We start from the raw sequence: 23,074 nt of genomic DNA on the forward strand, positions 1-23,074 counted from the left end.
AAAAAAGATAGCTGAATGGATAGAAAATTGGCTTCATGGAAGGAAGCAGAGGGTGATGGTGGAAGGTTGTTTTTTTTGGTCTGGAGGCCTGTAACTACTGGTGTGCCTCAGGATTCACTGCTGGGCCCATTGCTGTTTGTCATCTATATCAATGATTTGGATGAGAACGTGCAAGGCATGGTTAGCAAGTTTGCAGATGGCACAAAAGTGGCTGGCATTGTAGATAGTGAAGATGGATGTCAACATTTCCACCTGGATCTTGATCGGTTGGGCAGGTGGGCTGAGGAATGGTTGATGGAATTTAATACAGAGAAATGTGAGGTATTGCATTTTGGGAAGTCTAACAAGGGAGGGACATACACGGCCTCTGGGGGGAGTGTTGTAGACCAGAGGAATCTAGCAGTGTAGGGACATCGTTCCATGAAAGTGGCATCATAGGGTGGTTAAATAGGCTTCTGGCACATTTGCCTTCATCAGTCAGAGTATTTTGTATAGAAGTTGGAGGTCATGTTAGAAACAGAAAATAGGTGCAGGAGTAGGCCATTCGGCCCTTCGAGTCAGCACCGCCATTCAATATGATCATGGCTGATCATCCAAAATCAGTACCTGTTCTGGCTTTTTCCCCATATCCCTTGATTCCCTTAGCCCCAAGAGCTAAATCCAACTCTTTTGAAAACCATCCAGTGAATTGGACTCCACTGCCTTCTGTGGCAGAGAATTCCACAGATTCACAACTGTTACGGTTGTACAAGACATTGGTGAGGGCACATTGTATTGTGTTCAGTTCTGGGCACCGTGTTATAGAAAACTGGAAAGGGTGCAGAGAAGATTTACGAGGATGTTGCCAGGACTGCCTGAGCTATGGGGATTGGTTCAGCAGGGTAGGACTTTATTCCTTGGAGCGCAGTTGGGTAAGGGGTAATCTTATGGTGTTGTACAAAATCATGAGAGGAATAAATCAGGTGGACACACACAGTCTCTTGTCCAGAGTAAGGTTATCGAGAACAAGGAGAACACTTTTTACAAGAGGTCACTTTTTTTACACAAAGGATGGTGGGTATATGGAACAAACTGCCGGAGGAGGTAATTAAGGCAGTATCATAACATTTAAGAGACATTTGGACAGGTTCATGGATAGCATAGGTTTAGCGGATTATGGGCTGGTGGGAGTAGAGTAGATGGGACATGTTGGTTGGCGTGGGTAAGTTGGGCTGAAGGGCCTGTTTCCATGCTGTATAGAAACATAGAAACATAGAAATTAGATGCAGGAGTAGGCCATTCGGCCCTTCGAGCCTGCACCGCCATTCAATATGATCATGGCTGATCATCCAACTCAGTATCCCGTACCTGCCTTCTCTCCATACCTTCTGATCCCCTTAACCACAAGGGCCACATCTAACTCCCTCTTAAATATAGCCAATGAACTGGCCTCGACTACCCTCTGCGGCAGAGAGTTACAGAGATTCACCACTCTCTGTGTGAAAAAAGTTCTTCTCATCTCGGTTTTAAAGGATTTCCCCCTTATCCTTAAGCTGTGACCCCTTGTCCTGGACTTCCCCAACATCGGGAGCAATCTTCCTGCATGACTCTATGACCTGCATATATAATAGTTTTAATTTGCTTCTACATCACATAACTACAAGATGAAGAATTCAATCACTCCATGATTTATATGTGTTTTTTTTTAAATGGACTTGGTCAAGGAAGCAACTTGTCATAGGACATATCAAGGTTGCCAGTATAATTCTTTTGAGGAAATATGCCATTCAGCTTGAAAAAGTGCAGAGAAGATTTACGAGGACGATGCCAGGACTGAAAGGCCTGAGCTAGAGGGAGAGGTTGGGCAAGCAGGAGGCTGAGGGGTGATCTCATTGAAGTGTATGCACAGAGTCTAGTCCGCTGGGAACCAAGAACGAGAGGGCTTGTTTCAAGTGAGAAGACAAAGATTTAATAGGAACCTGAGAGGCAACTTATTTTAATACACTGTGGTGTGTATTTGGAACGAGTTGGCAGAGAAAGTAGACCCCAGGAAGTACCGATGTTACTTTTCAAATAATGACACAGAATGCTGGAGTGAATCAGACAGCATATACAGAGAACATCTATAGGTAATATTTCGGGTCGAGACTCTTCTTCAGACAGATCTGCAGCACATTGTGTCTTTTTTTCCCCCAGAGGAAGTAATTGAGGCAGGTCCAATAATGACATTTAAAAGATATTTAGACAGGTACATGGATACTAAAGGTCGAGGGAGATATGGTCCAGGCATGGACAAATGGGACTAGTATTGCTGGGGCACCTTGGTGGGCATGAATGAGTTGGGCCGAATGGCCTGTTTATGTGCTGTATCACTCCACTACTGTGTCTGGTTAGTAAACCTGGACCTCACAAAACATTTCTAAAGGGTCCCGATCCGAAACATCGTCTCTACGTGCTGCCTGACCTGACCCACTGACGTATTTTGTCTGGCTCATGTATCCAACATGCGCAGTTCTTTATTTATACGTCTCATTTCTGACCCAGGTTGGCAAAATTACAAACTCGCTGCTTTCTGCAAATTTGAAAGTGAATAATTTTCAAATGGTTTGTTTTCTTGCAATAGGCAGTAAAATGTGCTCCGATTTCAGCACCAATTGACAATTCTATTCAAAATTATGATGGCGAAAAACTGTTGAAAATGGGAACATTCACAAGTAGAAAGAGGAGCCTTCAGAGTTTAGGGCTGAGGTGGTTTGTTCAGGAGGTTTTAGTTCAGAGATAGTTTCAACAAACTGTGCAGCGACTCTTCAACTCAAACTTTGCCGGTGAATGCCAACGTAAGCGTTTAAATGCCAACATGCCAACTGTGATTAAATATGCGTCCTGAATTCACTCACATAGATGGCACTGTACCTAGGTATGTTACAATACTTACCTTCAGCAGCTCTGCAATTCTGCCACTGGCCGTGTGCGCGATTTTAGCGCGTTTGAGGGGGGGCGGGGTTAAAACGGGGTTTTTCTCCGATCTGGTCCTGGATTATATTTGTTGGAGTGCAAAATGTTGCTAAAGAATCGTTCCGACGGCCGTTCTGTGTGTTTTTAAAAAATTCTCCATACAAGTTAATCGCTGGAGTGATTTTAAAATCAGCTTCTGAAGCCGTCAATGCCGACAACGGGGCCGGATTTTGTGTAGGGGACAGATAAAAGAAAGTAGTTTATTTTTATGTATAAAAGTGTTTCTTAAGATGCATTTAATTCCCATTTTAAGTTGCGAAACAGTGATCTTTTTCCCCGAAGAACTGGCAGTGTATTTGCTGCCGATATGAGGGACTAAATTCACTGCAACCTCAACGTACCAAATGGTCCCGTTCCAGAAAATCCCACTCGCAAGCCGATTTAAATTGCCATTAATTTACAGGTATTAAACATTAAATTCCTTCCATTTGGCCTATAAATCCATGACAATGAGATTTAAAAATTATGTTATATTCTGAATTCTTGTGTGACTGTTATTTGGACACTTAGGCTATTTAAAAATGTTAATCTATTCTTAAGAAATGGATAGATGTTTAGATCTAGTAATTGAATTTTGGAATTAGCTACAATTAGGTAACTAACTAACTAACTATATGCTTTAATTTCAAGTCATCTAAGTAAGATTGTTTCATATTTGTTTCAGAATGCTTCAATCTATAATAACTGAAAATTTCTTTCAGTTCTCTTAAATTTTAAGAAAGTTATGGGCTTCTGACTGTCCTCGATCACAGCTTTTGTGTTAAGTCAATGGAAAAGCAATAGGGAACAATATGCAAATTTCCGAGTATGAAAGTGGCCATAACTTTTTTTAATACTGAAGATATGAAAGTGAATTAGGTGTCAAATTAAACTTATTTTTATGCTTTATCTGATGGGATAAATTAAAGACTTGATTTTTTTAATCTCAAAATTTTGTAACATTGCTACTGTACTTTTCATTCTGCTCAATTGCTGCACTCCCACTGAGTTCAGCGGCACAATTTAATCATGTCCAGGATTTACTCTGAAGAAGGGTCTCGATCCAAAACTTCACCTATTCCTTTTCTCCAGAGATGCTGTCTGACCCGTTGAGTTACTCCAGTTTTTTGTGTCTATCGGTGGTTTAAATTAGCACCTGCATTTTCTTCCTACACTTTATTCAGGGCATGATGCTCTTACATTCCTGCCTCGGTAAAGAAGAGGTGCAAGGACTTTGAGCAATTCACTTCATGGGGGGTTTGTTAGGCTGAGGGAAGAACAAGTAAATTGTTCACTTACAGAAAAATAAATTGTGGTTAGTTCAATTGCTTTAATATTTCAAAAGTATGTGTTTAATTTGTTATTGAAAGGGTATGTTTTAAAGATTTACAGTGGGGAAACAGCCCACTAAATCCACGCCAACCACCGATGATCTCCCATTCACTTGCACAACGTCAGTCCAGTTTCACATCACACACAATTTACAGAAGCCAATTAAACTACAAATTTGCCTGTCTTTGAAATGTGGGAGGAAAGCGAGGCACCTGGAGAAAGAAACGCACGGTCCCAGGGAGAATGTACAAACAGCACCTATAGTCAGTGTAGAACCCAGGTCTCTGGCGCTGTGTGGCAGCAATTCTACCGCTGCACCACCCCTTACTGCAAATGTTCAAGCTACCAGAAGTATTTGGAGAGCCAATAGTGAAAGCTGCCCCCAAATGTTCAAGAATTGGTAACAAGGAGGGAAATTAAAAGTTCCTTGGTCACAAAGGGTTTTACGAGCATTCACTTCAACTCTGTCTTCAAGTGGACTTTGAGACAGAGATGATGTATCATTTAGTGGGGGTCTGTAATAAAAGTTATTAAAGCCTCTGGGGTCATGGGGCAAAGGTCCAAGCAGGTTGTGAGGACACGGTTGGGGACCCCATCTGGACTCGCCTCTTTCTGTGGGTTCACTCCGTGGAAAGCCGATATGATGTCCGTGACAGTGGCTGTGGGTACAGGTGCACCCAAGGCTGTTGGGGCAGGTACGTCATTACACTGGCCATCTATTCAAAGCAAGCATAGAATGCATTGAGCTCATCAGGGAGGGATGCATTGTAGCCAGCAATTCTGCCCGACCTCCCATGGTAACCCATTATCGCATGCAAGCCTTGCCACACCAGGTGCCTGCCTCGTACAAAGTGAATTTACAGAAAACTCTGCTGAAAGTGTCGAATAGGTCAGGAGGCCACATTATTGGCAACAATGCTGAATACAAGATTCAACTGTCAGCTCCTTGTGCCAGTTTACACACTAAACAAAAATCGGATTCATTTCTGGTTTCTGGAGGGAGAGACAGATTGCATTTTGCAATGACCTTTGGCAAAGATTCGCCTGGAGCATCACCCCTACATTGGGAGAATCAAAGGCTTTGCAAAGGTCACACCTAGATTTCCTGTACAGGGTGACCACACGACTTGAACACCACAGAATTGGTCTTCACCTGGGAGTGTATCTCATGGTTCATTCATGTTTTCCAGTTGGGGAACAGTCTTTGACACACAGTCCTCTACACATCTACTAACAAAGTTGCTGCCTTACAGATCCAGAGACCTAGGTTTGATCCTAACTGCGGTTGCTGCCCGTGCTGCGTTTGCACGCTCTCCCTATGACCGCGTGGGTTTCCACCAGGTGCTCCGGTTTCTTCCCACGCTCCAAAGATCTACAGGCTTGTACGTTAATTGGCTTCGGTAAAATTGTAAATTTGCCTAGTATGTAGGATGGTACTAGAGTAGGGGGTGATTGCTGGCGCACGGACTCAGTGGGTCGAAGGGCCTGTTGTATCTCCAAAGTCAAAGTAAAGTGTTGTACTGCTGACATTGAATATAGACCAGTCCACCGCCTCAACGCAGCTATGTTTCATTGATAACGTAGCAGTTTATCTGTTTCCTCAGAACAACACTGTATGACTTCCTGCACCTCATACCTCTCGCCTACGAGTTGGCACAATGCCAGGCGAGTCTTCCCCTGATGCTGAAGCTCTTCATGGAGTTTCAGAGGTTGGATTTCTCCACTGCAATGTTCACCGCCCTCGTCTGTCCTGTTTGGGGCCAGCAAGATAGATTCACCTATTTGGGTCAAGCAAGTTCAGGTAATGTGCGATCATGGCCAGTGAATAGTGGCACAGGAGCCGAACCAGCTACGTACAGGGCTGAGAGTTCCAATCCCTACAGTAATGCCGTGCCTGTAAAAAGTACCAGACCAGAAGTACAAACCATGTACTGCACTGGATCTGAAATGTTGGTTCAAATCCTGTCCTTGACTGAAATTCACTGCGGGAGGTTTCTAATCGAGTACTCCCCAATTCCATTTTCCTCATAGGATACTGAATGTACTCCAACTACACAAGGGACCACCTTAGTCCAGCAACGTGGAAAAAGGAGAGACAATATTGCCGGGAAAACATTTAAACCCATTTAAAAAAGCGTCACGTTAAGATTCGCTTAACATTTCTGCCTGATAGATTCTTCATAACATTTGTTGCCGTTGTTTGATTTTTTTTTGGCAGAACGAAGGAGATAACATGCAGCCCACTAATAATGGTGATCAAATTGCAACCAAGGTTGAACTTCCCTATTGACACGTGGCAAACATCTTTTGTTACAAATAGTCCAATATTTGATCGCTCCAACACATAAGACAGCAACATGACCAGGACACGTGGGTTAGTCCCAGTCTCACAAAGGTTCAGGTAGAGAGTTCACCACACTATTCTGGATGGAGTTAGTCGGATATTTTTCCCATTTAACATTTGGTGAAATATTCAGCAGCAAACAGACTAGTGCTGAGCAGGGAGAGAGATTATCCATCTCGTTTTCCTTCATTGTCATCGACAGAATATGAAAATTAACACATTTGCAAAAGAAAAGTTGGACATGCCCAAAAATAAGTTACAAGGAAACTTACCACGGTTTAACCTGTCGTTTTAAAATTTCAATATTTCTATGCCAAATGGACATTCATCATCAAGTGGTATCCTTAAAACTCACTGACAAACCCCGGCAGTTGTTGGTAGGTAATGAATTGGAGGGGTAGGAAGACTTTAAACAGCAATCCCCGCATCCGAGATCTCAACACTCAGCCCTAGTCTGACCTACTGCTGGAAGGTGATTGCTGGGTGAATAGGGAACATGGTGACCCCCCTACCTGCTCGCTCAGCTTCCCCAGCCTGTGAGGCTTCAGCAGCAGGGAGTGTAGGATGACGAGAGGTCGGAGACAAACAAAACCAGACCAAACAATATATATAAAGTGACATGGGTGGGGATGATGGAAACAAATTTATTAAGCAAGGGATTGAAAGGAGGGAAAGAAACACAAGCGTCAACATACACCAACCTCTGCAAAAGTTAACTACAATCTTAACATTACACACTCAACACAAAAAATTGTAAACAGCACGCATTAACATATAAGCAAGATAAACCAAAGAACAATTTAAGGAGACAGCTCATGTTAAAACACAGAGATAAAGACAAAGTTAGTTCAAATTCTGGAAACAAAATGTGACTTTTAGATTTAAATGCCTATAAACAATGTAGCATCACTTGGCATCTATAAAGTGAATGGAAACAGTGAATGCTTTTTGTCTTCACTTTAGGGATTTGCCTGCATTTGCAGGTTTTGTGCATCTGCTCCTGGGCTTTGTTTTGACTGTGAGGAAGACCATAAGTCCACAGCCAATTCCAATCAGAGTATGGTTTGTTCTCAAGTAATTTCACCACTTGTTCAACTTTCATATAACAGTTAAAGAGTGCCTTATATTAAATTATAGGGAATTCAAATCCAGGCCAGTTCCTCAGAAGTCCAAATTTAGAAGTGAACGAACACATGACAGAGAGAAAGTTGATGGGTTTCAATCAATGAACAATGAATTGATTTTCTTCCTGCTGGATATTATGATTTGGTGGAAACTTTATGACAATGTTATAGTGATTCCCTGAAGATTTTAATAATAAGAGTGTCGCCCTGAGGAAAGACTACTCCAAACAAAAGCAACACCCTTTTACCATCAAGAAGGCCAAGGGCAAGAGGGATCTGCCCTCCAAGTCACAGAAATATATCATTTTTTCCTATATCTATGTCAAATCAAAATCTTGGAAATTCGTGCCCAGGTACACTGTCAAACATAGAAGCATAGAAATTAGGTGCAGGAGTAGGCCATTCGGCCCTTCGAGCCTGCACCGCCATTCAATATGATCATGGCTGATCATCCAACTCAGTATCCCGTACCTGCCTTCTCTCCATACCCCCTGATCCCTTAGCCACAAGGGCCACATCTAACTCCCTCTTAAATATAGCCAATTAACTGGCCTCGACTACCCTCTGTGGCACAGAGTTCCAGAGATTCACCACTCTCTGTGTGAAAGAACCCTCATCAAAAGACACCAATGGTCAAGGAGGTGTTTTAACAACCACCTTCTCAAGAGCAGTTAGGGATAGACCATTAATGCTGACCTTGCGAAAAATGTCTACATCTCCCCAAAAGTGAAGAACCTACGCACAACTTTCCTTTCCTGACTGTATACATTTGCCCTATCAATTTGTGTGGTCTACTACATCAAAGCACCTTTGTTATAAGCAGATAAGCTGACATCCCTGATCCATCAGACGGTTGGACATAAGCACAACACAGCACAAAGGCACAGCGGTGGAGTTGCTGCCTTACAGCACCAGAGGCCCAGGTTCGATCCTGACCACGGATGCTGTCGGTACAGAGTTTGTACGTTCTCCCTGTGACCACGTGGGTTTTCTCCTGTTTCCCCCACATTGCAAAGAAGTGCAAGTTTGCAGGTTAATTGGCATCTGTAAATTGTCCCTAGTGTACAGAATAGAACCAGTGTACGGGTGATCGCTGGTCGGCACAAACTCAGTGGACCAGAAGGGCCTGTCTCCACGCTGTATCTCTAAACTAAACTAAATCCAAAAGCAAAGTGAAAGCAGATTTATAGAGATGCAAATTTGTAAATGGTAAAATGTGATAATGCTTCTTTGAGATAATTCTCTTTCAGGAGCATTTCTTTAATCAATAGTCCTCCACAAGATGTAAATATGAAGGATTGCTGGAAATTATTTTGCAGTATTGCATCTGGCAGCTTCAGTGCTTTACAAAGGCACTCTCTGATGAAGATTTGTGATCAGGGCTCATAGTCCCATCTAGGTGCGGGGACATGAGGAGGAGCAACTGTTGCAGGAAGAGGCAGATTCTGCATCTTGTTTGTTCTTAGTGAGCACGGAAACATATTGCTAAACAACATATCAATTTTTACATACAGAAAAATATGCTAAGCAGTCCTCTTATTAAGTGCTTTTTACAGTGACAGAGCTGTACCATGAGAGTCACTGCAAAGAATATGCAGCCTAAGGGAGAACTTATATCATGGTATATTAATCCCATCTGCAGTTGCTTTTCCAGAAATATACGGTGATAGGGGGAGATGCAATGGATTGTAATAACTATGCACAAACAAGGTAACTATGAAGCTGGTAAGCCACAGGGCTGTCCAAATACACCGAGCTGCTGCACATTTCAGAAATGACCCGCTGCCTTTCATTTACTTGAACTCACACAGTTGCTCCTCGGCGTTGAAAAGCTAAACCTGTAGAGCTGAGTAAAGCACATGATGCATACGAGGCAACTTCAGAGGCAACCGCCACAGGACATTGCAAGCGACTCAAAGGTCTCCCATGCTGATGTCCAAATGAAATACTCTTGAAAAGAAAAGTTTCAGAAACTTTTAAAATTAGAATCTATGTCTGGAATAAACCTCTCTCTCGTATTTTGGCTGTTGTTTTTGAAGGCACAATCGGTGCCTTTCAGTTGCTTCTGCATGGAACGAAATACCGAGATTGCCCTTGAAGGTTCTACCTTTTTTTTTAAAAAAGGTGTTGTATCAATGCAAATTGATGTTTGATTGTCTGTTAGGATGTCCTCCCAGGAGAGAGGCAGTCTAGACTCAGATCATTATGTCCTCTTTAGTTACAAGTGAGTTCCCAGACAATTGGAGAGACTGAATGGGTGACTTTTTGGGTCGAGACCATTCGTCAGACTTGAAAATTGAATTACTCCAGCAATTTGCGCCAAAAACAGTTACTCCAACATTTCGTGTCAAAAAAAAGTTACTCCAGCATTTTGTGTCTTATCTTCGGCGTCTGCAGTTCCTTCCTACACACTACAGGCAATGCTGTTCCTTTGTTTCAGAGGGACGCCAGGGATAAACCAGGAAAGTATAGGCCAGTGAGTCCTACACCAGTGATAGGGAAATTACCAGAGAAGAATCTTCGGGATATACTCACTTGTAGAAAATCTCAGAGACGTATTCGGGAGTCAGCTTGACTTTGTGTGGGGGCGTCATATCCGACAAACTCAACTCAATTTTTTTGAGGAGGAGACAAAGCTAATTGATGAGGGCTGGGTAGTGAATGCTGCCGACATGGACTTTAGTAATGCAAGGTCCATAGAAACTAGATGCAGGAGGAGGCAGTTCGGCCTTTCGAGCCAGCACCGCCATTCATTGTGATCATGGCTGATCGTCCCCTATCAATAACCCGTGCCTGCCTTCTCCCCATATCCCTTGACTCTACTAGCCCTTAGAGCTCTATCTAACTCTCTTAAATCCATCCAGTGACCTCCACTGCCCTCTGTGGCAGGAAATTCCATAAATTCACAACTCTCTGGGTGAAAACGTTTTTTCTCACCTCAGTCTTAAATGATCTCCCCTGTATTCTAAGACTGTGGCCCCTGGTTCTGGACTCACCCAACATTGGGAACATTTTTCCTGCATCTAGCTTGTCCAGTCCTTTTATATTGTTATATGTTTCTATAAGATCCCACCTCATCCTTCTAAACTCCAGTGAATACAAGCCTAGTCTTTTCAATATTTCTTCATATGATAGACCCGCCATCCCAGGGATCAATCTCGTGAACCTACGCTGCACTGCCTCAATCACAAGGATGTCCTTCCTCAAATTAGGTCCCTCATGGTAAGTTGATGTAGAAGATTATGGCACGTGGTCCAAAATTGGCTGGACCATAAAAGACTGATGGTGCTGGTGGCATGTGTTGTTCTGACCGGAAGTCAGTGAACAGTGGTGTTCTGCAGTGATTGGTGCTGTGACCTTCATTGTTTGTAACTAGACTTTACTTTAGACAGGCTCTTTGTTCCACGGGTCCACGCCGACCAGCAATCACCGCATACACGAGCATTATCCTACACACTGGCTGATCACTGGCACAATCCCATTCTCCTACCTTCTCCCTATAACATTTTATGAATAGAAAGGAGTAGGATGGAGCCTAGTGTGGGAAAATGAAGGACCACATCAGAATACATTTTTTTAGAGATACAGAGTGGAAACAGACCCTTCGGCACAGCGACTCCGCTCCAACCAACGATCATTAGTACACTAGTTCAATCCTGCACACATTACAGACAAGTTACAAGAGCCAATTTACTGACAAAACCTGCATGTCTTCAGAGTGTGGGAGTACACGGAAAAAACACACAGAGTCACAGGGAGAAGGTATAAACTCCATAGAGCAGCACCCATAGATCAGGATCGAACCCAGGTCTCCGGCGCTGCAAGGCAACAACTTTACCACAGTGCTGCCCATTTATATACATATAAATGATTTGGATGAAAATGTAGATGGGATCGTTAGTAAGATTGCAGATTATATTAAAATTGGTGGAGTTGGGGATAGGGAGGAGGATTGATGCACAGCAATGGACAGAGTAATAGCAGATGGGGTTTAATCTGCACGTGAGAGGTTCTGTACTTTGGCAGGTCAAAGGTCTATTGTTAATGGCTGGACCTTTCGAAGCATTGATGTACAGAGGAATCTTGGGCTGCATGGCCCATACAAGTAGAGGGAATGGTGAAGAAGGCTTCTGTGATGCTGCCTTCATGGCTCCTGCATTCAGTATAAAAGTCAGGAAATCATGTTGCAACTTTATAAAACTTCACTGAGGTGACATTTGCAATATTGTGCGAACTTCTGGGTGTCCTGTTATTGGAAGTATATGGATTATTTTTAAACGTAAGTAATATTTATGAGGCAATTTAGGCAAGGAGTGTTAAGGGTCTGTTCCACTTGGCGATTTTTTCAGCGACTGCCGGCGTCATTGACTGACGTGTCATGTCACCGAAACATACGTGGCATGATGCAGCGTGATGACATATGACGTGGCGGTGACGCGTATGACGCGGCGTGATGTCGTATGATGCGGCTCGATGACGTATGACGTGCGATGTTTTTTCAAATGCCGCAACATTTTAATTTGGTCACCGCTGGATTTTGAAATGTTCAAAATCTTTTGGTGACTCTGATATGACGCCGGCAAAATGACCAAGTAGGACAGGCCCTTTAGATGCCTGGTACACACTGCCGTGATTGGGGAGAGATGGGAAGCGATGGTTGAAACTGAGACGATAGCAACATTTAAGAGGCAATTTGCAAATGCATAGGCAGGGAACGGAGGAATACAAACCATGTGCAGGCAGGAGGGTTTGAGTTTAAATTGCCATTATGGTCAGCGCCAATATCTTAGTGCATGGCGGCACAGCGGTAGAGTTGCTGCTTTACAGCGCCAGAGACCCGGGTTCGATCCTGACTACGGGTGCTGTCTGTACGGAGTTTGTATGTTCTCCCCGTGACCGCGTGGACTTTCTCCAGGATCTCTAAACTAAACTAAACTTGTTGGACCTTTTCCTGTGCGGTGCTGCTCTATGTTTAGGACTGGTTCCACAGGAGTCAGCATTTTCAAACAAAAAGAAATCCATCCCTTAATACCTCATGTGGAATGGTACAAAGCTGGTATTTACAACACAGGAACAAATCACCTGCTCAGCTGTGTTAATACTCCGTGGACCTTACTTCAGCCTTGCAACCGATTATTTCACTCATTTCGCCCCAGTAGCAAGCAATAACACATGATAGAAAGGAAACGGATTATTCAAATAGTGGCTTCCATTCCTTTTGTACTCGTGTTGCATTTTGATTTAATCTAACCTTGAGCTCCAAAGCTTCATCGCACTGCCACTCACGTTCCCAAATGTGCACCAACATTAAAGTGGACTATCCGCATTATTGATCACTTTACTTAAAATTAGTAGTAAGCTAAACCGTAAACACACCCATTCCAGAAGAATTGATTCCACGAGATGTTAAAATTATAGATTTGCTGCACTTATTTTGTGCTGTAGTCATTTCCAGATAGACTGTATAACAGCGCAAAGGCACAGAAGTAAACACACTCTTTCCCACTATGAATTCAATGCACTGAAGTGCCTTTGTTCTCTGCTTTGGTTACAACGAGGGGGCAAAGGTTTACCTGGTAAAATATCAAGTACAAATATTATTCCCAGAGCCTTAATAATTTCTTACAGCCGCTCAGGGCGATGTGACAAATATATTGTTAAATTAAGATAAATTGTTTTTCAATAAAATGAATATATTTTTAATTATTTTTCTAAGCAGGAAGAAATTTACTCAATGTTTTCAGTTTGCTGATGCAGAGAAATATTTGAAGGAGTCGGGTTATTACAGAGAATCATACTTCCCCCATGTTTTGCTTTCTTGCTTCTGGGCAAGGGGATAATCTCACTCTCTGTCAGGAAATCATCTTGTTCATTCTTGTCCATTGCTGCAGAATATCGTACATCACTCACCCAGGTACTCCCAAAATATCACTTCACTCCCAAAATAAATCTCTTCTCCAGAGCCCTCCTATTAACTCAGACAAAACCATTCTTTATTTGCTAACAGCGATTTCCTTTGCTTGCTTCATTCGGCAGGAGGAGATTTTGTGGCTGAGCTTAATTTGGGTTGAGTGCACTTTTGGTAATATCTGCGACAGTGCAGTGACACTTTAGAGCCACAGGTCACGGAGAATCAAAAGGCGGGGACGTGTATTGCAAAACTATACAAAACTATGCAAAACTAAACAAAAAAGGGCACAATCACTTCATACATTCTTCGTGCCTCAATAGTGTTATACTCAACAGTGTTAACACCAGTCTTTACAATAAACACACTTGCCACTCATGTGGCCCCCTGGGGAGATATCCCTCTCCTTGTTTGAAGGGTGCACCACATTGCACTCCCCCGCAATTGGCTGCTGAGCTGGCGTTACGATATCACTGCCCCATGCCAAACACTTTAACTCCCCGTTTCATTTTCACACGGACCTTTCTGTCCTGGGCCTCCTCCACCGTCAGAGTGAGGCAACACGCAAATTGAAGGAACAGCACCTCATATTTCGCTGGGCAGCTTGCAACCCAGCAGCATGAACATGGATTTCTCTAATTTCAAGTTACCCCTGCGATCCCTCTCTCCGCCCCTCCCCCACCCTAGTCATCCTACTAGTTCACTGTTTACAGCCCTGTATCCCTTGGTTATCATCTCTTCCCCAGCCAACAATGGGCCATCATGGACTCCACCCTTCCTTGGTCATCTGTTTCAGCCCCTAATCTGTTCTGGCCTTTTCATACCTTCGGTTGCCCACCACCCCACTAATTGCAGTCTGAAGAAGGGTTTCGACCCGAAATGTCACCCATCCTTTTTCTCTTGAGATGCTGTCTGGCCCGTCGAGTTACGCCAGCACTTTGTGTCTATCTTTGGCATAAACCAGCATCTGCTGCTCCTTCCTACACATGGCATTACTGCAGCTGGACTCCAAATCTATCATGCTTTGACATCAGGATAGAAGCTCACGCCACAGTGCTGGTTGAGACACCCTAGTCATTCTCTCTTCTCCACTCTCACATTGGGCCAAAGGTATAGAAGTGTGAAAACACACACACCTCCAGATACAGGGACAGTTTCTTCCCAGCTGTTATCAGGCAACGGAATCATCCTACCACAACCAGAGAGCATCTGTCACGTGTACCGAGGTACAGTGAAAAGCTTTTGTTGCGTGCCTGAGAGCAGCGATGACCTACTATCCACTCTTGGATGACCCTCGGACTATCCTTGATTGGACTTTGCACTAAACATTATTCTCTTATCATGGATCTATACACTGTAAATAGTTTGCTTGTAATTGTGTATTGTTTTTCTGCTGACTGGATAGCACGCAACAAAAGCTTTTCACGGTACCTCGGTACACGTGACAGATGTAAACAATTAACTCTATCGGGATGGAGGGAAACGCCTGGGACGAGCGTGCGCCACACACAGCGCCATCTGTGGCCACCCAGGGAATTTCAAGTGCGCTCTCGTAATTTTGTCCAGATTAAAGGAGGCGCCGGCCCATCAGTTGCCGGAAAATCAGAGGAAGATCTGTCATACTACTCCTTTAAATATTTCTCTGAATCAGCATATTGAAAATACTGAGTCAATTATTTTCTGCTTAGTAAAATATATGTCGGAAGAAGGGTCCTGACCCAAAATGTCACCCATCCATGTTCTCACAAGATGCTGCCTGACCAGCTGAGTTACTTCAGCAATTTGTGTCCTTTTATTGTAAACCTCCAACTGCACTTCATTCCTCGTTTCCACATACTGAAAATCCACACTGGTGTGAGCAATGTTGCTACCAGACCCAGGGACAAATTGTGTAGGAAGGAACTGATGCTGGTGTACACCAAAGATCGACACTCTCTCTCTTTCTCTCCATCCCTCCCCCACCCTAGTCATCCTGCTTTGTTTCACTGTTTGTATCTACTCGCTATCACCTTTTCCACAGCCAACAATGGATCATTGTGGGCTCCACCTTTCCTTGACCATCATTGCTGGCTTCGATTTGTTCTTTTTATACCTTTCATTCATGTGTTCTTTGTACCTTTTCATATCTCTAGTTTCCCTCTCCCCTGACACTCAGTCGGAAGAAGGGTCTTGATCCAAAACATCACCCTTTCCTTTTCTCCAGAGATGCTGCCTGACCTGCTGAGTTACTCCAGCATTTTGTGTCCATCTCCAGGGACAAATTAATTGCTGAAAAGCAGAAAATTCCCACCTAAAACTCTGTTATTTCAATGATTTCATTCAGTTATTACCACGTCACAGCCGATTGTCAACTTCAACCATTTTGCTGGCTCAGCTGCCACAGTTAGATCTAAAATACATTGGACTTGCGACTAGAAACATCGCTATATATTTCTCTGAAATTCAATGGAAACATTTTTGTGGAACATCCTCAGAATCTAGGCCTGTTACCTGTGATGTGTGGGTGTGTGGTGCTAATTTATCTGCCTCCAATGCATTGGCAACATTGCCAACCTCTTACAAACTGCATAGAAATTGCTACACCTGTACTGAGTGAAAAACCCCACAGACAGACTCAGCAGTGCCATGAAATTATAAACGCCAAATTCTGCAAACGTCATTCATTTTAAAAGCTGCACTTTTACAGAGAAGCACAAAGCATGCAATTGCTGGATGTGGCAGAGAGAGAGAGAGAGAGAGAGGAAGAGAGAGATGGAGAGAGAGAGAGAGGGGGGGAAGAGAGGAAACACACAGAGCAGGAGCAGAGAAACTTAAAGATCTGAAAAGCCAACTAAAATATTAAAATGTCCATCGTTTTTTTCACATGTAACAGTTTTTTATAGTGGGTAATGGATTCACAACTATAGGTGCATAAATCCCTACCTGAAGGCAGATAGCAAGATTCACTCTGCAGCCAAAGGATGTGCTCACAGCTCTTGGGTTAAGGTTCAGGTCTTTAAATAACTTAGAAAAAGACTGGGTGAGTGCTATTCTGGGACGCTCTTCTGCGACGACAACACAGGTCCGGACACGAGATAGATCCAATCCCCTGGTCTAAACACACAAAAATATTATAAGCAATCAAAGGATCATAAAATACAAAAGTAATTAACCATATTTGAATGAAAGACACAAAGTGCTGGAGTGACTCAGTGGGTCAGGCAGCATCTCTCTCTAGACAACATGTCTAGGTGACACATCTTCAGACTGGTTGAGTCACCTATCCATGTTCTCCAGAGATGCCGACTGACCCACTGAGTCACTCCAGCACTGTGAATCAGCCTCTGCAATTCTTTGATTCAATATCTAACCATATCATGATTTTCAAAATCACAGTGCAAATCCTTGCCAATGATATTCTGGTTGGTTTGGTGCCTCCCAAAATAAGAAGTATTAGCTTTACAGTGGAGGCTGAGGAAAGATATAAATATATTGAGACATATAAAAGTATGAGTGGGCGAGGCAGCATAAATTGGATAGACCTATTTCCCCTTGGGTGAAGGCTCAAACGCCAGTGAGTACTGATATTAAGTAGAAGGATCAGAAGATGATGGGAGATGATGGCACTGCCCGAAATGGAGGTAGGGACTTTTAAATGCTACTTGGATCTACACGTTAATAAGTGTACACCCTGTGCTGGATGTTAGGCTCTCGATGAGCAGGTCCTTTTTGACTAGCGGAGATTCTAACGGCCTCCTTCCGTGTCATAAATTTGCTTGGATCAATCGTTTGGTCCTTGAATCCAGACTGGCTCCAACACATTGAATAGGCTGGTGCAAAGGAGGCTGAGGGGTGACCTCTTAGAGGTATATAGAATTTTAAGATTTTGATGGCGTGGTTAGTCGGATTCTTTTCCCAAGATTTAGATGGCTCTGGACCAAACACCGGCAAATGGGATTAGCATTGACGGGACATCTTGGTCAGCATGGACGAGTTGGGCCAAAGAGACTGCTTCCATCCTATATGACTCTGTGACTCTTGGCATGTCTCAGTCTAACCCTAATCTCTGATAATTTTGCTCCACAGAGCAAGGAATTATTCCTTAATCCCAGTTGGAATAACTTTCAGAATATACATTTTACTACAACTGCCCCTTAAAATGTATATTTTTAAAATTATTATTTCTGTCGACGTGGCATGTTTTTTTGCCTCGCCATTCTTTCCAGAAATAATTTCAAAAGGCAGATGGAGAAAATGAAAAGCCCAACGTCATATGAAATTTACAAAATTACTACGAGTTCTCCTGCCCCTTTTATAGTTTCTGGTGATGTTTAACACAACAATTTCTAAAAAAACCCAACCTGAAATTGTCATTCCTCACATTATTTGAACATATTATTTCCCTTATAATATAAGATTTAATTCTATTTAAAAGAAACTTGATAGCACGCCATCATCTCAGTAAACAGCTGATGACACCAAAGATTCCCAAGTGCATTCAGGCAATGAGATTGAATCATCTGCAGGCGGACTGGGAATTAAACAGAGGGGCAATGAAACAGGGAGGGGTGGCATAGATAGGGGGTCATTCAGTCTTTTTCTGAGGAAGGAAATGTCAAAGACAAAGAGGAATAGCTTTAACGTCCGAGGGAGAAAACTGAAATCTGTGGGAAATGTTTTTGTCTGTGTGAGTTGTGGATTCCTGGAATACATTGCCAGGGCTGGTGGTGGAAGCAGGTGTGATAGCTGTGTTTAAAATAGGAATAACAATAGGAATGGAGGGTTGAGGATCACATGCATATAGAGGACATTTGCTTAACTAAACGTGATGTCCGGCACAGCCATTGTCGGCTGAAGGCCATGTTCCTGTGCTGTACTGAGCAATGTTCCATGAAAGTGGTGGATTGAGCCAGAATGGATCCACTAGATAGAATGCCACTACCCTAGTCTGACGTAATGAATAAGTAAGTGGATGACCTCCAGAGGAAACAAGGAATTCTGATTTGGGGAATTTGCACAATGATCCAAAAGGCAGAAGATGGGGTTGGTCATCAGTGGAAGTGTGTACCAGTGCATTTGCTTCCTGTTGTGTCCATTCAGAAGCTTCCATTCACATATTATTGCTCAAGGCAATGGCTTTCGTTCCTCAAAGTCTTCAACCTGAATTTAGCTCAGTTTCTCTTGCAGTGCTGCTCCACTAGAGTCACAATGGTTTCATGAAACCTTGTTATTTCAGGATGTGGCATTACTGGAAATACCAGCATTTATTGCTTATGGAAAAAATAGCTTTGGTAACTTTCTCAGCTATTTGAAAGCCCTCCCAAACTCAGATGACTTTTGAGTTCATTTTTACACCGTTTGCAGATATAAAGGAATATACCTCCAAAGCAAGCTCAAACATTGAAGGTTAGCAGACACAGAAATATAACAAATATATATATATATATATATATTGACCTTGAGTGAGTCGGTTTGCGAGCCTAGCCCCTTGGTGCAGAGTTCCATAACACAATAGGAGCAGAAAGTGTCTCGCACTTTATACTGACTAACAGCAAGAAGCCAGAGCGAGGGGTTTATCTCCAATTCTGAAGGCGGGATGAGAATGGACTGGTGCCCTGAGTAGACACTGTAAAAAGAAAAGAAACCTGGACATTAACATGGTCAAAATTAAGTACCACAGCTTACATTATGCTTAAAGATGCTGGTGCTCAAAGCTGTTGTTCTTACATTTCAATGGTTACTGCTTCAAATAACAAGTTTATAGGTGGAAGGCACTTTGGGACACTTGTGGGATAAATGTCTTTGGGACCACTGACAGGATAAATATCAGCCCTTCTTTTCTGTTCAATCACGTTTTATGAAATTAAATTAATTTAGCATTTGAGAAAAATCAGAGTGCATGTATGTAGGGAAATGTGTAAAGGGCGAGTTCTCAATCCTCATCATCTGCACGAAACGGAGCCAATGATAATAATAAATAAATGCGGCACAGCAGCGCAGTTGGCAGAATTCGAGAGCTCGTGACTTTTGCACACAGCGAATCAGTGGATGGCAAGGACTTTGTAAATTTTAGTTTAGTTTAGAGATACGAAACCGGCCCTTCGTCCCACCGAGAACAGTGCTGACCAGCGATCCCTGGACATGAACACTATCCTACACACTAGGGACAATTTACAGAAGCCAATTAACCTACAAACTTGTATGTCTTTGGAATGTGGGAGGAAACCGGAGCTCCTGAGAAGACCCACGCAGGTCATGGGGAAAACATCCGTAATCAGGATTGAACCCGGTTCTCTGGCGCTGTAAGGCAGCAACTCTATAGCTGCGTCACCATGTTGCCCAACAAACCACCTTGCTGCCCACTGCATCACCGTGCCACCCTATGCACCATTGTGCTGCCCTCTGCGCCACATATATCTCTAACCTAAAACTTTTTCTCATGAATTAAAAAAAATATTTCAGATTTTGGCCCATCAAGTCTACTCCGCCATTCAATCATGGGCTGATCTCTGCCTCCTAATCCCATTTTCCTGCCTTCTCCCCATAACCCTTGACAACTGTTCTAATCAAGAATTTGTCTATCTCTGCTTTAAAAACAATTTACAGAAGCCAATTAACCTACAAACATGCACGTCTTTGTAGTGTGGGAGGAAACCAGAGCATCTGGAGAAAACCCATGTGGTCCCGGGGAGAATGTACAAACTCCGTACAGACAACACTGATAGTCAGGATCAAACCCGGATCTCTGGTGCTGTAAGGCAGCAACTCTACCGCTGCACTACCATTCCGCCCCTTTCCGAAAACATTCAAGCTTCGAGAAGTTTTGGGAGAGCCAATAGTGAAGGCTGTCCCTAAATGCTGAAGAAGTGGTAACAAGGAGGGAAATTAAAACCGCTCCATGCTCACAAAGGATTTTAAGAATATTTACTTTTTTTTCTGCAAGTTTACGTTGTGACAGAGATGATGTATCATTTAGTAGGGAATTGTACAAAATATTTTTAAAGTCTACGGAGTCATGGGACAAAGGTAAGTTACTACTTTAATTATCAGAGCTTCAGAAATATCAGCAATTCAATATCCTACACCAGAAGTAATATTTCCCTGGCCACTCAGATTTTAATTATCACCGGAGTTTAACCTGAAGTCAAGTTGAATGTTGCAAGTATAGAGGCAGCAACAATAGTTCTGGGCTCCTTTTTCTAATTCCGTGCAATGTCGTCTTAACAATAGAAACAATACGTTTTAGAAACTTAACAATCATACTGGTTATATAATGCTTAATTAGGTCATTACAATATTTTTGTACTTGAGCAAGTGTTGGAGTCAGGTACTATCACAATGTTTAATACGTATCTGAATGAGGATTTAAAACCACCAAGGCACAGTAGACTGCAGATGAAGTGTTCGTAAATTAAATTAGAATCGATGGGTACTGATGAGAAAAAGCAAAGTGGAATATGAGAACTGGCCAGAGGGAAACATAAACAGACTGCATGAGCTTCAAACGATAGATAAAACAGAAGAGCTTAGCAAAAGTCAATGCGAGTCCTTAACAGCTTGAGTCAGGAGGAATTGTATTGGGGACTGAGGAAATTCATGTCAATTAAACAAATATCTGGGACAGTCATAGTAAATCTCTCATAAATAGTGAAGAGCCACAGAATAAGAGTAAACAAGAAGCTCAAAGAAGTCAAATTGTGTTGTGCCTTGGGTCTTTTTCTTGTTTGTATGACTGCAGAAACAACATTTCATTTGAACCTCAATGAGGTTCAGATGACAAATAAAATTGTATTGTTTTGTAATGTATTAGCGAAAAATTAGTGTTGTGGGGAAATGAATGGCATGATTAGCAATGCACCCCCAGGACATGATCTTAGAGTTTTGAAACAAATGGAGACAATGGATGATAGACATAAAAAGCTGGAGTTAACTCAGCGAGACAGGCAGCATCTCTGGGGAGAAGGAACGGGTGATATTTCAGGTGGAGACCCTTCTTCAGACTGGTCAAGACATGACAATGGATGGACTGGTTGTCAATTTCCAAATTTCCACACAGCATAGAATAGTTCCTACATTTATGAAATGAGGGCGAGAGAAGATAAGTAACCAAGGAGCAATTATACTGACATTATACAGTGCCAAGAAAAATATCAGAATCTCTATATAAGGAAGAGGTAATATGGCCACTGTGATAATAGGATTGGGTAGCGTCAACATGAACATATGAAACGGATTTGCCGTTTAACTAATCTGATGTTTCACCATGTAAGAACAGGTAAGTGTGATGTATCTGGTCTTTGAGAGGTGCACAAAGAGAATATTGAATCAAATAAGTTGCACAATAATTGGGTTCGTCTAGCATGGACTAAGAATTCATTAACGGACAGAAAGCAGCAATGTGTAGTGCTATAGTCTAGTAAAGTCTGATCAAATATAGTTTGAGGGTCTCCAAGGAGGCGGATAGTAGCTCAGGACTGCTCTCTACTTGTGGGTAGGATGCTCACAGGGAAATCACGCAAATTCCATGCAGACAGCATCCGGGGTCAGGGTCCAATCTACCTGTTGCCCCACACTATCACCCACTTAGCCCATGAAACCCAGGAAGTACCAGATCTTAAAGGAATCCAAGCATATGGTACGAGTGCAGCAAAGTTGTGGTGAGGTAAAGGAGCTCCAAATACCTAACTGAATGGCAGTGCAGGCACAAGGGATCAAATGGCCGGCTGCTGTTTCTAATTCTAATCTTCTATTATACATTCCATGAACACTCATTTTGCTTCGTAGACAAGAAGCATTTTCATCCTAACTCTAAATCACCATACACAATACAGCAAGCCCTCTTTATAATGGACCATGGGGAGGTGTTAATGGAGTTCACTATTGCAGATTGTCCGATATAACAGAATAAGAGATTACCTAGCAACAGGGTATCATTGCACGAAGTGGTAGAAACAAAGAACTGCAGATGGTAGTTAATGCACAGAAGGACACAGAGTGTTGGAGTAACTCAGCTGGTCAGGCAGCATCTCCGGAGAACATGAATAGGTAACGTTTTGGGTTGAGACCCTTCTTCAGACTCTTGGTTTGGATTCCAGGTGAGTTGACGCCCCAGTAGTCAGGGGAGAGGCGAGGCATTACCTGCGTGCGGAGTGCAGGTAAAGGCCAGTGGTGATGGTGGCAGGCGCTGCCTGTAGGTGGCTGAGGAAGCTGTGTGGGCCCACGGTTGCCGCAGTAGGTCCAGCCTGGAAGCAGCCGGGGTGGTGGTGCGGGCCTGCAGCAGCTTTGGTGGTCCCGGCTTCAGAGAGAACGGGGAGGCGGTGAACGTTGGCGCTACGTCTCCTGGCACCACTGTGCGTCTCGGCCTCGTGGCAGTCAGATGTGCGGGGAGATCCAGCAGTGGGTCTCAACCGAACC

General features: G+C 43.0%; 1 protein-coding gene across 5 annotated transcripts in view; it reads right to left on the reverse strand.

Moving 5' to 3' along the window:
• LOC129714836 (disco-interacting protein 2 homolog C) overlaps positions 1 to 23,074 on the reverse strand; it is a 540,592-nt gene that overhangs the window by 34,548 nt on the left and 482,970 nt on the right. For all 5 annotated transcript variants that reach the window (XM_055664689.1, XM_055664698.1, XM_055664678.1 and 2 more), the window contains 2 exons: positions 19,118 to 19,286; positions 16,604 to 16,774 (listed from right to left, as the gene is read on the reverse strand). In XM_055664689.1, the coding sequence (XP_055520664.1) occupies positions 16,604 to 16,774; positions 19,118 to 19,286 (340 nt within the window). The remainder of the gene's footprint in view (positions 1 to 16,603; positions 16,775 to 19,117; positions 19,287 to 23,074) is intronic.

Source organism: Leucoraja erinacea, chromosome 2, assembly GCF_028641065.1.
Source record: "Leucoraja erinacea ecotype New England chromosome 2, Leri_hhj_1, whole genome shotgun sequence".
NCBI classification, from domain to species: Eukaryota; Metazoa; Chordata; class Chondrichthyes; order Rajiformes; family Rajidae; genus Leucoraja; species Leucoraja erinaceus.